General features: G+C 42.2%; 1 protein-coding gene across 1 annotated transcript in view; it reads right to left on the minus strand.

Moving 5' to 3' along the window:
• Window positions 1-15,480, minus strand: part of LOC115308243 (syntaxin-1A) — a 30,418-nt gene that overhangs the window by 13,940 nt on the left and 998 nt on the right. The window contains exons 2-8 of the mRNA XM_029966090.4: window positions 13,040-13,111; window positions 10,173-10,272; window positions 8,962-9,036; window positions 8,808-8,881; window positions 7,096-7,204; window positions 3,227-3,300; window positions 1,593-1,730 (exon numbers count right to left, since the gene is read on the minus strand). Of these exons, the coding sequence (XP_029821950.1) occupies window positions 1,593-1,730; window positions 3,227-3,300; window positions 7,096-7,204; window positions 8,808-8,881; window positions 8,962-9,036; window positions 10,173-10,272; window positions 13,040-13,111 (642 nt within the window). The remainder of the gene's footprint in view (window positions 1-1,592; window positions 1,731-3,226; window positions 3,301-7,095; window positions 7,205-8,807; window positions 8,882-8,961; window positions 9,037-10,172; window positions 10,273-13,039; window positions 13,112-15,480) is intronic.

Consider the following 15,480-nt stretch of genomic DNA (forward strand, 5'->3'; position numbering starts at 1 on the left):
CTGATAACACGGGGCGCGAATCAAAGGTCGAATTTGGGGGTTTTATGTGCCAAACCAACGGAGGGTATCTGGCATGCCGCAACGGAGGACTAAGAATTAACTTGAACCGCCCGGGACTCTATTGATGCGCAACTGAAATCTCAGTTACGCGTTGTTGCGCCTTCTCTGCAACGAGCACCCCGTCGTATCCCAAGCATCTCGACAGAGATTCGAACCCACCGGCTTGGGAATCCGTAGTTCAGCGCTTTGGCTCTGAGCCACCGAGGTGGCTAGGTCATGAATCATTACCTAAGCTCCGAGCAAGTTTCGAGACAATGTAGCGCTGAATAATAATTAAAAAAAAAAAAATGAGCAGTTTTGTGTTAATCTAGAGTATAGTCACGGCGAAGTAGTTGGGCATCGTCGTCGCGCTCACGCACTGTGTGGTGTGTGAACAAAAGCATTCGGAATCAAATAGACATCTGACCATTTTGTTCTGTACGCATGTTTTTTGCTTGTCCCAGAGCACGTAAATACGCATCTTCCGGCACGAGCTCTTGGCATCGACAGTGCTACGATGGCATTTTGCTATCGGCTATTTCTCTTTATTTCTCCAAAGCGAGCGTTCAGTGGGCATTGGTTACTACAAATTTAGAACGCTTTTGTTTATTTTTTTTCCGGAGTGCATGAAGGCGTGTTTTCCGGCACGCGCTTTTGGCATTAACAATGCTACAACAACTTTGACTGCAAACAGTGGGCATTGGGTACTACAAAAACCCAACGGATAGAGTGGGTTATTAACTCTGTGGCGTAGCTCAGTGGCAACGCCTCTGCTTCGCACAGAGCGGATTCAGGTTCGATTCCCGCGGGGAGCGGGCAATATTTTTTCAAGGTTTGGCAACATCGATAACGGACGCCCTACTACGCCAACTACAACATCAAGTACGACATCAATAACAGATGTCTTTTAAAGTGGTAGGAAAAACCCATCACAGTTATTGCTGTAAAAAAAAAAAAAAAAAAGACTACCAAATGATGTTAACTTTTTCTTCGAACAATGTATGGATCGTGGTGTGAATCGGACAGTGCTGGACCGTTCGTAGCCTCCTCGGAGGGCAGACCGTCATTTGTCTCCCCTTTAACCATGAGCCCTAAGAATGACGGGGAAGCGTTCGACTACTAGGATCGCTACTTTGTAGTACTACAATTTTACTACTTCTCTTCCAGTGTAAGTAAGCTAAAACTAAAAAGAGCCCTTAGGGCAGCAGTAGCTAGGTACTCAAAACGGCACTTTCCTGACAATAGTGCCCATACAAACAATTCCAGCCTCTTCAATATCGCAGGCCCCACAAAAGTTGCAGCCTGGCAGTTTGACGAGAAAAAGAAAAATGCGTACCGAATACACAAGCAGCACAAACTACAAGAGCCAGAAGTCCTCCCACAAAGGGCTACGTAGTTTAGTTCAAAAGTTTTCCGGTAAATCCCCGATGGTGTAAACCAGACCATGTACTGCAAAACTATGGCAACGGTAATCCTTCCTCGGCGTTACTTTGCCGGCCTTCATTCAGCCAGCGGCCGAACTGCACCCCAGGCCTTGTGGCCCGTCTCCTCACCTGACTCTCGACCAACATGGCCATGTCCATGAACATGTCGTGCAGCTCCCGGATGCTCGTCTCCAGCTTGATGATGTCCGCATGGCGGGCCTCAATGTCCGCCAGCGTCTGCTTGGCCTGCTGAGTCTCCATGATGATCTGTGCGCAGGGAGGGGTGCTAGCGTCAAGGGGTGCTCTCCACCGCAAGGCTCGCATAAAGCTAAACCCACGAGCCTCGACGTTGCACGTGAAACTTGATAGCTTGCTTTCTCAGAGTCTCTCCTTAAAGCAAAGTGGAACAAGGTTCCAGCTTTGTTTATATGGATGGCATTCTCTACTGAAACTTTGTCCATTTTTGGTCCTCACTTCCTCGCACTTTTACCTAGTATTCCCGACTGAGCTTGGGACGACCTCCCAGTGTCTGACGTCCTTAAGAAATCCTTTTGGAGGCTTTCAAAAAGCGCTTCAGTTTGCCCTGCTCCATTTGCAAATTTTATTGTTGTTGCCTCGTACATACGCTCTCTGTGTTGCGAGCGTTTACATTTTAGGGCATCGGCTTTTTTTTTGGTACAGCATGTGCAATTTTTTAGGAATTTTCCTCGTTCCTTTGTTTTCCTTTTTTAAGTTCTTGCATTTTGAACTGCTGAAGGTGTTTAATTAAGAAAAACGAGTGGTACAGTAGGCTCGCAATAATTTAAACTTTGATATTTCATACTTCCAATTAATTCGAACAAATTTCAAAATTTTGGTTGTCCCACCATGCTTCAAATGTATTCGTAAGCCGCTTAATTCGAACAGCGTTTTCGTGTAATTCATACTTTTCGTTCTTGCGGCCCCTTTGAGCGTGCTTCTTACCGAGCACTGGTGTACAGTGGAGAAGCAACACCCACAGAGCTTGCTTGCGCGTGTGTCCTTCCCCACAGCACGCAGGTACTCGGTAACAAGCATGCTCCAACGGGCTAGTAGTAGTCCGCAATGAACAACTTTTCTGCAGGATGACCAAACTTAATTTTGTTCTGAGGTGTCATGTGCTGTCTCTACAGTTCACAATAGACAACAATTCTGAGGGATGAATTAAGTTATCTGATACATTTCACCCAGGTACACACTTATAGGGGAAAGTATCTGCTTTGTATATGTAGACATCTATATAACAAATCAACATTTTACCTTACATCATATTTAGACGAATTTATGATAATTCAAACTTCCAATAATTTAAGCAAAATTCGTGGCATCCTGAGGTTTGAATTAATGAGAGTCCACTGTATTTTCAGGATACGGAAATAAATTATAAATGAATCGGGCCGGAAGAAAATGTCCAACTTTTTGCCTTCCAACAACTCAACACTTCTTGAATCCAAGTGGAATCCTGAACTCAAACGAAATTCATACCCAAGTTGAAAACTACAAGGCTATCTTAATTACAAAAGCGCAAAGGACAAGGACAGGACAAGTGCTTTCACCCAAGTAGTTAATTTAAATTCTTCAAGGCTACCCTTTCTACACGAAGCAGTATCTACTAAATGACTGGACTATGTATCGAAAGAGCCTCACGTCTCCGAAGCTCGAAACCACGAGAGTAAGTTGGCTAAATACGCTACGATTTCGCACTAAGTGGTTATCAGAGAGGGTGTCTGTAGGCAAGTGCTCACCCCTTGGGTGAAGATGGCAGGATTCCCGCTCTCCAGCATCTCCTCAAGCTCTTCGTTGGTTGTCATTCGCCCAGCTGCGTGGCAAACGCGAGACACGCTCAGTCGTCTTTCTGCCCTAGACAGCGAGAGCGACTGCCTTCGGCGGAATTGGTTTAGTACAACTCCTTCCTATTATCAATACTGTGAGAAATACCGACCGTGCGCCTGTGTCGCAACGAGTGCCCGCCCGCAGCTTCGGGAATGTTTCAAAACTAAGCAGAGAACACATCAAGTGCCCATCCAGAGTTCTGAGCCCCCCTAGCCAACTGAGGAGGAGCTGCTCCTCGTCAACCCTTTCTCCGAGCGCCCTGGTGCAGAGTGGTGGAGCACACCATTTCGTGTGTCCCTTCTGCCTTTCTACTCTTGGACCTGATGAGTGCCCTTGCCCCAGCTTTTCAAGATTGTTTTCTACTCTGGGTGGGAACTTGTCTCGTATTTCGTGGCACGCAAAAAACTTTGCAGGCCCGTTAATGACAATGATCAAATGGCAAGAGAGGGAGGTGGGAAGGGAGGATCTTGTTTCCAAAACCGGGACAAAGGGAGGGCGCCATGTTTCCAGAAAAGTGGCGATTGGAAAGGTGCCCCGATTGGATTCTATTAAAATATAAGTAATGTCCCATATTATTGTAAACTTTCTTTTTTCATATTTTCTTTTATAGATATTTATCCTAAAGTTTTAAAGAAGTGCCCACTCAAAATTTAGAGATAATCTGGCAAGACTGGGGGGATGGGCACTTCTTAGGTCAACAACACGTGAAGGTATGTCCATTTCGTATTTTCTGAATGTTACAAAATTGAGGGGTGGGCACAGAGTTGGGCAGCAATACTATAAAATGTGTTCCAAAATACAAACACTGGGATACATGATGAAGCCAGCTAAAATACCGATAATGAAACACATCCATACTGAAGCATCGTGACACATACCAGACATACATTTAAAGCATAGGAAAGTATTTAGAAATACAAATAAATTAATTTTAATTTTGCCGAGGCAATCACACCCATACATTTTTCTTTAAAAAAAAAAACTTTTTGAGATGTCAATTTTGGTATTACAGGCAAAAAGTTCCGATATGGAAAACAAAAATGAAATAACCTTTTGCTACCTGTTCTATTTTGTTTAGCAATACCAAATAAAAAGTTAACATATGACTTTGCTGCTAAACTCGGCTACATTTGATGAAAATGAGCTTTTTAAAGAGCTCGTCGATCAGCTGCTGCCGACTTGGGCAAAGAGTCGTGTTAACACGTCTTTCACGGTGGAGAAGTTTTAAACCCTGCAGATATTCTTTTTTTATGCATATGAAGACCTCGCTTGGAGGTAGTAATATGTAGGCTTTGTTGACAGGGTTTCTACTTCTAAGGTGCAAAAAGAGTTCTCCAGTGAAAACAACAACTCTCGAGCCCAAAGGGGGTCTTCAATAGATTTAAGATACTTTCCATGCAGAACGCAGTGCAGTTCTCCTTCAGATATATTGAATGCACTCGAAGCAATATCACACAAACCTCTAAATTTGTTTTATATACGAATATCCAAATATCATGGAAAGTCAGCATCCTCTAGTCCCATGTCGGTGCCATTTCAAGACATCGCCTTGTAATGAAATGGCGTTCTTTTATTTGATGATCTGAAGGAAGAACCTCTCCGCTCGCTCTAGTAAATGGGACTGGGAGTGCAATGTAGATTTGTAAAGCTCGTACACACAGTGCCTCAAAATGTTTTGATTATACAAAAATAGTTGCCCAACTGAAGCACCCTGGGGGACGTATGTTATCTCCGAAGAATAAGGAAGGGAGTCTCCAATTTCGTTGGCATAATGTTCGAAACAAACCTTGGTCTGCTCGATAACAAAGCCTCGAGCCATTTACTATACCCTCTACCCCTTGGAAGCGCGAAAAAAGAAAGGAAACAGTTCCTTGAGTTTTTGCTTGGGGGTCACTGATTTCTCATACATTGTAACAAGATACATTGGCCCGGTATTGTATCCCGGCACAAGGAATACGCCGAAAATGTATTCCGATACTGAAACACAGATACTGGTTGAAAAATTGTACTACGATACAAAAATTTAAATACTAAAAGTATTTCTGAAATACTACCGCGATACCTTTGTATTGCCATACTGCCCAACCCTGGGGGGCGCTTATTGAGATATGGGCAGATGGGTAGGTTTGTTGTTTTAGGCAAAAAGCCCCGATACCACCATTGACTTCAAACAAATAAATAAGGAAAAAAAAAAAAAAACATTAGTGAAGCATTTATACAAACAAAACAGTATAAAAGTAAATTAATAATAAGCAAGTGTGAACATTCACAAGCTGTCAAAAAGCTACCGAAAAAAACAGCATGCCAACTGTGAAACTCTGTAGTGTTGTAACAGATTATAGTACAACAATGAAATCTTCCAAACTTTGATCGTAACTATTACTGCAATTAAGAGGTTAGAATGATTTGTCACTATTAGTATACTACTAATAATTTGGTGCAGAGAGGGGCATACTGCAAGGTGAGAGCTTACTGCGAGAGAAAATATTAGTTTTTAGAAACCAAGCGGCATATACTAGTCTACTTGGCACTCAAAAGGGAGAAAAAGATGACACGAGAAAACATGATATATTACACACATTTAAACTCGAGGGAACCTAATTGACGGATTTGGGTTGTCACAATCAGAACAAGACTAAAAGGAGTGGAAAAAGAAGAAAACAAAATTAAAGAGTGCAGGGCATGACTAGGCTCTAGAAAGAGAAAAGTGGCAAGTCATGTATCGTTAATGAAGCTAGACGGGCACGTGGCTTCAATGCTATTAGGCAGTTCCGCTTCAATGCTGGCATAAAGCCCTGCTCCTCTACATTTCTCGTTGCTTGGCATTGTCATTAGACCCGCCAACAGCAATCAAACTTCAGGCGAAAACTGATGCAGGTTTTAGCGGCCTCCCGCAAAGCTCCCCCACGACCCGAATCGATCGTTCTATGCTTTTGCCACCAGGTGGCACAAAACTTTGGTGCGTGATCATGCAAGTGTGAAAAAGGTTGGGAAAAGCTTTGATAGAGTTGCAGACAGGTTCACGTTACCACTGTTCCTGTCAACGATTTTGTTAATCAGTAAAATGTCGCAATCTCAGCTTAAAGTTTAACATTTACAAAAGAATCTTGCATTCAATTAAACTTGGGTGTTAATTATGCATCCCCAACATTTCATTTCTCAGTAATGAATAGAAAAACTGGACACAACAATACGGTTATTTGGCCAAGAACAAGTTTATACATACCACACAGCTCTAGCTAAGTATGAATGTCTGCATTTTCCTAATGTGACAGTGGTCAGTACAAAGAATGCTTGTATTCTAAGATTAACAGAAGAAACAATTGCATTACAAAGATGCCCCAAGTAAAAAAAAGACCCTAGGGATAAAAATGCTAGTTGGGTTAAGTAAAAAGAACATCAAAAACCACTAAATTTGGAGGTTTTGCATGCCAAAACAAAGAAACACATCTGGCACGCTCCAGCGAAGGACAAAGGATTAATTTTGACCGCCTGGGGATCGTCCAAAGTGCAACCGAAATCTCAATCACATGGCGCCTTGTCCGCTCAAGCGTCCCTCATATTGCGGTCACTTTAGACAGGCATTCAAACCTCCCAACCCGGGATCTGCAGGCCAGCGCTTTGCCTTGGAGCCGGCGAGGCAGCTCAACTTTGAAACGACGAGTGCTGTAGGCACAAAGACGAAAGGGAGAGAACAACATGAAGTGCATTGTGTTCTTTCTCTTTCGTGCACATTTCCCAGAGACAGCTTGATGATGAAGCGAAAACAAAGGAAACTCACTGATTTCTAGTTGCCGCTGAATACGGGCCTTGCACCGCTCCCTGTAATCCGTCTGGGTCTTGTTGTAGTCTGTCATCACCTCCACAAACTTCTGGGACAGCATTGAATGCTGAAAGCAGGAGAGGAAGTCAGCACAGTGCTCACAAGACTGACCAAAGCATCATGAAAGGCAAGGGTGTGAGAAGGTGGCTTGGAGTGTGCTGCTTGCACGAGCATAAGCACAAACCAAGCAGCGGCGAAAATAACACACTTGCGCTCCACGCAAAAAAAAAAATATTGTTTTAAAATTTGAGTTTTGCAAGCAATGAACAAATTGCAACGATATTCCAAAATAGAAAGAAAAAAGAAAAACATTGAGGTACTTGGTTTAAAAATACATACTTAACGGTAGTACATAGTTTAAAATTCAAACAAAATAGAACAAAAAAGATAGTATTTAAAAGAAGATATAAAAATATTTATTTTGGGGTGGGACAACTTCCGTTCTTACCCTATCGGTGATTATAGTCCAATATATAAGGGAGCCGACAACAACAGGTGGTCGTACTGCCGTCTGTATCATCACAAGAACAATCTCGCATCCTCGACGTTTTTTTGTGTTAATGGGGTTTTCAGGGAACCTTCATTCATTAGTGGAACCGGATACTTACTGATCTTGCCCAAAAGTGTCAAGTTATGTTTTAGGCCATTTTCATATTTTTGTACCTTTAATAAGTGAAATGAGAGAGCCAACACAGAGGGGGATGGTGCCTCTGTAGCAGTCTTTGACCTTATCCTCCTAGACTTTTACCAAAATAAAACAACTTTTGATTACAAAAAAAAAATATTGGTTGACTTTAAACTGCACAACAGAAAAACACCAGAAAATTTATGATAAATTTTGTTTTCAGAGTTTTTACTAAACAGTTTTTTGTTTCCAAAAGGACCATGTTGAGTCATGCTCCTTAGGACTAAAAGGCCCCACGCCCAACGAAAGACTAGGCACAATGGGGTTACATTGGGTCCATGTTGAAGATTATTTTTCTCACTTTTAGAAAATAACACTTAATTCAAACATGGCTCGTTGTCTTCGTTACAAGCTACATATAGGAATAAATTTTGTAGTCTTAGACTGTACACCTTGTGATATTTGCCTTGAAAACTGAATATTTGGAATATTTACAATACTAGCAATGAACCAAAATCGAACAATTATGTTCTTGCTTTTTAAAAGTAACACTTCTTTCTAACTTTGCTCGTTTGTTGTGTGTATTCTAGACTATCTATGGCCATTGAGTACATATTTTTAGAACCACCACCTTTACAAGTTATTTCTTTGAAAACTGTTTTTAGGACGATTTTAACACATCTGCACCCTTAAAAACACCCAGAAATGTGTAACAGAAAACATAGGATAATTCCGAAGAATATAATGACCTACTATAACCAGTGTTTACTCGGCAATCTTTTTCAAACTATTTCTGTATCTTTTTTTTTCATATTTTGAGGCTTGTTTTTTTTACAAAACTTAAGATGCCATCAAAAAAAAATGTAAAAAAATAGTTATTGCAACAATATTCAGGAAAAGACGCGTTCACAGTGCCACTAACACACAATTCTTTTAGACCGAATCCGTGAGGGTCGGCCTGGATCCTTTGGTGTGGAACGACACCACGGTCGAACCGTTTTGCGGCACCCAAGCAAGGGAAAGGGGGCAAAGAGTGTGTTCCCACCTGCGTCTTGCGTATCCTGAAGTCTGCGGACATCATCTGCGTCTGCTCCAACTGTTCGATGTTCTGCTCCATGACTGCAGGGGCGAGGGAAGACAGACTCAGAGGCGCATCCCTGACGAAACGGAGCAACCCTCGCTCCCAACCGCCCACTCACCCTTTAACTTGGCTCGCACTTTATTGGCAGTCTTCTTGATGTCGGCCATAAGGTCCTCCAGTTCATGCTTCACTTCTGCGCAAACACGGAAGGCGCAAGTGTTGCAATTCTACGTCTTGCTCAAAAAAAACAAAAAAAAAAACTTAAGAATAAAGTTTTTTTGTTTTTTATGTGCTTCCACAGGATATTTATGCCATAAGATAAACTCTCCTCTAAAAAGGATATCTTCAGAGCGATCTTTATGTTACGAGACACATTGTGAGTTAGGAGTGATACCGAAACAATCTTCTATTTCAGACATCGACTCCATACAGAAGCTTTTAGAATCGCTCACACAATATCACCCCCCCCCCCCCCCCCCCCCCCCGGCCCATTTAAAAAAAAAAAAAGAAAGAATATGTGTTATGACATTTACCTTGCAAAACTCATTTTGAGTTAGGAGCGATTCCGAAGCCCGCTTCCCAATCAACCCTGAATAATTCCTTATTTAAGGGGGGGGCTTCTCTTTTTTACAAATAGCGTTCTTAGTTCGCTAACTTATGAGAACTCACATGCCTGCTGCCAAATGCCACTACAAAAAAAAAAAAAGAAGAGTCTGTGCAAGGCACAAAAAGGTCTGGAAATAAGGGTGAGGTTGAGTCGCATTCTGAAGAATATTTCATAGTTGAAAAGAAGAACCAAACTACAAGCCATCTTTTGTTGGTCAGTGCACAAAAGGCCTTGACAGGTTCATTAATGTTAACTTGCACAGCTGCCTCTGACCTTCTACCTATATTAACAGCATTCATAACTGCCACCATAAGGAGATACAATGACTTCGGAAGCCACGGTCCCTCACAGATACGGCCGACAGATTCTATAGAGCCTGCCAGCCTCGGTTATTTATTTCTTCTTTAGTCAACGATACTGCGGCCTTCCACTGAAAGCCACAGCGAGTGTTAACAATGTTAAAAACGCAAAGAAGAAGCATGAACAACAAAAAGCAGGCTAAGAGAATATGCCATTAAGGGCAGCAAACTTTTCAAGTGATGAAAGAGTTATTATATAATTTTCAAAGAAACTCCAGTCTTGTATTGCCTGGAAACTGCTGCAAGCCCCTAAATTCACAGAAGTTTATGAACTTCAGCCGGTGCTCCGTGAAACGTCGCAAAATTCCAATTGACGTCAAGCAAGAACTTTCGAGCCAACAATAAACTTCGATGTGCACATACTTTCATCTGTCTGTGGCGCAGACAGGATTGCGCTGTGTTTTTTCTTCACTTCTTCCACATTGGCTTGTATCTTGTCGATGTTTTCCCGAATCTCCTCCACCTGAGACAGCAGAAAAAAGACCCGCAGTCAGAAAAGGGGAAACGGACATAGAAAAAACATCCCCCTGGAGTTACCCCATCATTGACGGCTAGTGTTTAGTCATGCAATAGCAATATTTAGCTAAATCCATTGATAAGGTCAGTAGCCATCTTGCATAGAAGCTTTCAAAGGTGAAACGCAAAGGCCACGTGTGCAATGGAATTGTGCAAAGCAGACCGTCATAAAATCCACCGTATACCTCTTTCTACACTTCTCAAACAGTCTTAAAATGACAAAAAGCACTTTAGTTGTACCGTCTCCAGTGGAAACTTTTTATCTCCAATTACATACCACACTTTGTAAGCTTCCAAGCATGCACACACACTCACAATGTTAAGACAGCATGCTCACGTTGGGAGACGAGCAAAAGACCATCTCCATCATTCTTATCCCGTCAGTGGCTGTTGTGAGCAAAAACCAACACACAAAAAGAACGGTACAGATCATGATCTGTACCGTTCTTTTTGTGTCGGTCTCCGAATTCAGAGGTCTGTCCTTGCACGACCTACCATATTGCACGAGCCTACTCGAGTGAAAATACTTACTGTGAGAATTTGTGGCATAGTGTCAAGGTACTCTCAGCATGGGCTCGGAGCAAAACTTCGCACTCAGACTTGTATTGCTTAAGATATAAGCTCATGAATGATAAATGCCTGTTTTAAAGTTGGGTGGGTTTTATGCCAACACTCCAGCGTAGCCCTGGGAGGGGCTCACTGCAAACAGGTTGCGTGTCTTGGGTCTCTCGCGAGTCATGTAATTCAACAACATGCTCCTAAAATTTGTTAGCATGGTGATAAAGCATGCCATCAGCTTCACTCTCCAGATGGTGTAAGAAATATTTGATGAAATCAAAGGTAAATATATATCTTACCAGTTTCTGCATTTATTCACCAAAATCCCAGACACTTGTGCCCTAGCAGTATAGGTATATTTGATTTTGATTTCATCTTTAATTTCTTGCAGAAAATGCTAAGTACCGTAGAATACCGCGCATCCGCCCATTCCACATTAAGCGCCCATTACCAAATTTGTAAGATCTCAGAAATACGCACAGTACATTTATATGTAAAATTGATGACCGGACAAGCGCCCATCCCCCATTTTTTGGTCGATTATCTCTAAAGTTTGAGTGGGTGCTTGCCCGGTATTTTACGGTAATTAATCATTTCCATTGTTTCGCAACCATAAATGGTGAGCATAAGGACTGCACAACACAGTCAGCAAAAACATAACACCCATGCTTGTTTGTGTTTAATTTTGCCATATTTCCAGCAAACAATGCATTTTATCACCCAAAATAACTGCCTCCTAAGAGCACATCTCACCACACTACTACTCTGGACAACAGCATTTCCTCTGCATCAAAAACACAGGAAAAATGGGCTGCTAGGATTCTCTGTACAAAGATCTTAATTATCTTGGTTGCCTTTAAAAAAAAAAAGTAGTATGAACTGCAGATAACATTTAATGACATCCCCTGCCTAAGGACTGAAACAAATCTTTAAGGGCCTCAAGGAGAGTGTGACAGTAATCTTATCAGGCAGCCCTGCAAAGCAGTGTGGTGGTCGCAGGAGCAGTATCACTCAACATTGCCAGACAGTTCTCAGTGCTGCCAGTCACACTTGGCGTTCATGCAGCTGAGACCAGTGTTGCCGTCTCAAAAATAAAACACCCGCGGTAGGATACCCGAGAAATTACAAAAAATTGCTATATTTCCATTATAGTCTAAAATGGTACAATAAATAAAAGAGCCCTTAGAAGGAAGCTACATTGTTTGGCGCAGATCGCTAATGTGCACAGAACAATGACCACTGCACAATCTAACTCTGTTTTGCCACACCTGAAAACTGACACCGGCGTCATTTCGATTTCTAGCCCAATATATGGTGGCAGTTCAAAGCTTCAGTGATCAAATTCACATGCTTTGCAAAAAGTTCAAATTTCCAGGGTGTTCGACTTGTCTAAAGTCGCCTGAAACTTCCAGTAAACAGTTTTGATGCTTAGAATTCTAGAGCCCCCATGTTTTATTAATTTTTGAGCATGGTTTATTGAACCTATTTCATGTGGCAGACTTGGAAAATGCATTTGTACATTCATGCGCGAATCAGTTGAAACCATGTTTTGAGGTTTGCCATCTTAATATCCCAACGCATTTGTTGCCCTCACTGACAACAATGTTACTGGAAGTAAGCAAAGATGACAACTACAGGACTAACTTAACCCAGAAGGTAAGTTATCCGTGTATCATAAAAGTAAACTTAAAACATTTTAGACTGTCATAAAAAATGCTCACATGACTTGAAAGCCGCCAAATATCCCGCCACCCGGAAAGAGACCATTTCTCCTGCTAGATGACTCAGAAAACTGCTAAAGTTAGTGGGAAAACTGCTAAATTGGCAACACTGGCAGAGACTGCAGCTATAGCTACAAAATTGCAGAGGGGAAGCAAATTGGCTTAGAAGGGCGAGGGGCAGAGCCATACTTTTGGTTTTTAGTTTCTAGGCTAGGTGGCGCAAGCTATTGCCCAATATAAAGGGTACAGCCGTTGGCATCCGTCTATCCATTCACACGGAGAGCCAACATTTTGCCACGAAACAGGTCAGGAATTTGCTCGAAACAGACATGTCTTTCCATGTGGCAGGCCAAGTAATCCTCAATGCACACGCATAAATGTCTTTTTCATCTGCAATCTCGATGAGTATGGCCAAGTGAGAAACACCCAACTCACCTCTGCAAAAAATTCGTCCATGAAGCTGGCACCATCTTCAACCGTGACCGAGACGTCATCTTCTCCTTGCGCCTAGAAGAACACAAAGGGGAAATTGTGTCAGTCTTCTCACTTTACAAATTTTCCCCCTAACCTACAACGAAACCAACTAAGTCGTATCCCGAAACTACACCGAGAACCTGATGTTCAGAGTTGAAATTATGAAAGAAGAAAATGCGTTGACAAGACACGCAGGAGAGCAGTACGGAATGAAGAACACATTGACCAGTGTCCCTCATAATTAAAGCTTTTTGTTGTTGTTGTTGTTTTTTTTGTTTGTTTTTTTCACATTAAGTGGTTATCTTTTTGGGGGTTCATTTTATCTCGCAGATTCACCATTTTTTCTGTAAGTTGGTTAAGCTATAACCAATTTACACAAAAAACACAAAATATACCCCCCTCTCTCTCAAGAAAAAAAAACTCCCCAAAAAAAGAAACACAAAAAAAAAAAAAATCCAAATTTCGAAAAAAAAAAAAAAAAAAAAAAAACTCAGTAAACAAGGAAGCCTATTTATAATGCACCAATCTCATAACATTCCCTAACCCTACATCAATGCTGAACACGGGCTTTGGTTGTACAAGGTCATCGGAGCTGTTGGCTTCAATGACTTTGTACAAATCAATGCCAGTTTGAACTCGTACAAGGACACCTGAGTACGATAGAAATCTGACAAACGCTCTGTGAGAAAATTCAAAGCTGGGAACTGCTCAAGGAATTCTAATGAAGGTTGTCAGAAAGGATTAGTTACAGACAAAAAGTCCATATGCTAATGCTGATTTTAGAGACTGGAACAGGTAAATCATGGTGTACAAAACACATTGATGAAAGTAATAAAAAAAAATCTGCTAGCCTTGTTTGTTTTGTGTACCATTGACATATGCATGATAAAAGGTCAATTCCATTTGCACTTATTATTTGAGATTGATTCATTGATTGCTGGTGGTTTACAGCACATCAGCTCAAAAAACACACATGCACATGAGAAAACATACACCTGTCTGTGCTTAAATACTGCATGGCTTCCTAATAACTCAGCAAGGGGGATAAAAAAAAAGTGTCAAAGCTAGGAAAGGTTAGAGGATAGATAATAAAATGGCCGAGGACCTATTGAGCACGGAAAATACCTTGTACAGTACAACCTACATCGGTGGGAGATAGTTTTTCAGTGTTTGGTAGATATAAAAATTGGTGCATATTTTCAGATTCATTTCAGCGGTGGTTTAGGAACAGGGAGCTCGAATAGGTCATTTTCGAGCTCATTCTTCGTGGAGTTTTTACTGGAAATCCTTGAGGGCTGTTCCTTCATTTCTCTCTCTTTCGTGGTGTTAGCGCCGTCCGCGAGCAAAACACAATCGTCGCCGCACGCACGAACCACACCCAAACAACGCACACAGAGGTGACATCACCGCGAAAAACAAACAGCCCGGCACGCAAGTTCCGGATAACAGTTGTCAGACTTGACGTTGCAGTACGTGGAAAGAAAGACATGCCACCACGCACCTTTTTACTATTTTTTTTTTCCCCATTCTGAATTCCGAAAGGAAGATTGCACGCACTCAAAACATCGTACGATGAAACTCGGAAAAAAAAAAAAAAAGAGAGACGGCTAAACTGTTGTACGTTATTTTCTCAGCTGTTTTTTTTTTTCCCATACGTTTTTTTTTTTTTTTTTGTTCATTTGCTTGGGGAGTTATTTCGCCTTGCCGTGTGAATCAATAAACGGGCAACAGGAAGAGGTAGTACGCGCCGGTCAAGCGTTTCTCGACGTCAGGCACCGAAACACCGCACTGCCCAAAAGCTGAAGGAGTTCGCCCGGAGAGGCGTCCGTGAAGACGGGGAAGGGCGAGGGGTTATCGGGCAGTGCTGTAACTAACGCCGCCACCGAGCTTATATTTAGACCGATGACGGCAACGTCCTCACAGCCGCCAAAGCTCCAATTAGCGTCAGGAGGTAATCGAATTCACGGAGGGGACCATCAGAGCGGGCCACGACGCATAAGTAAAGGCCGCCCCCACACCGCCTCCATGAATGGAGGGCAACCACACTACTACACACATACACACAGCGTGTCTGTGTGTGCGCGTGCGTGTGTGAAGAAAACAGCGAAAGAAAAAAAAAAAAAAGAGAACCTCCATTCACACATACCAATTCCTGGCGTTACCATTAAAAAAAAATAAATAAATAAACGTGTTAGAGATTTAACGACGCGGAGACCGACCTCGTGAGAGCTTCGAAGTTACGTCAATTTGTACGCCCTTCGACCACTTTAACTTCGATCCAACGTCTTTGCGTAGAAAAAAAAAGGAAAGAAGAAAAGGGGGTGGAGGAACGTCACGCCGTGCATTGCGGGCTTAACGAACTACCCCCTCCCGTGGTCGTACCCCCACCGCCGTCGACGACC

Source organism: Ixodes scapularis, unplaced genomic scaffold (genome assembly GCF_016920785.2).
Source record: "Ixodes scapularis isolate PalLabHiFi unplaced genomic scaffold, ASM1692078v2 PGA_scaffold1__304_contigs__length_218370807, whole genome shotgun sequence".
Lineage (NCBI taxonomy): Eukaryota > Metazoa > Arthropoda > Arachnida > Ixodida > Ixodidae > Ixodes > Ixodes scapularis.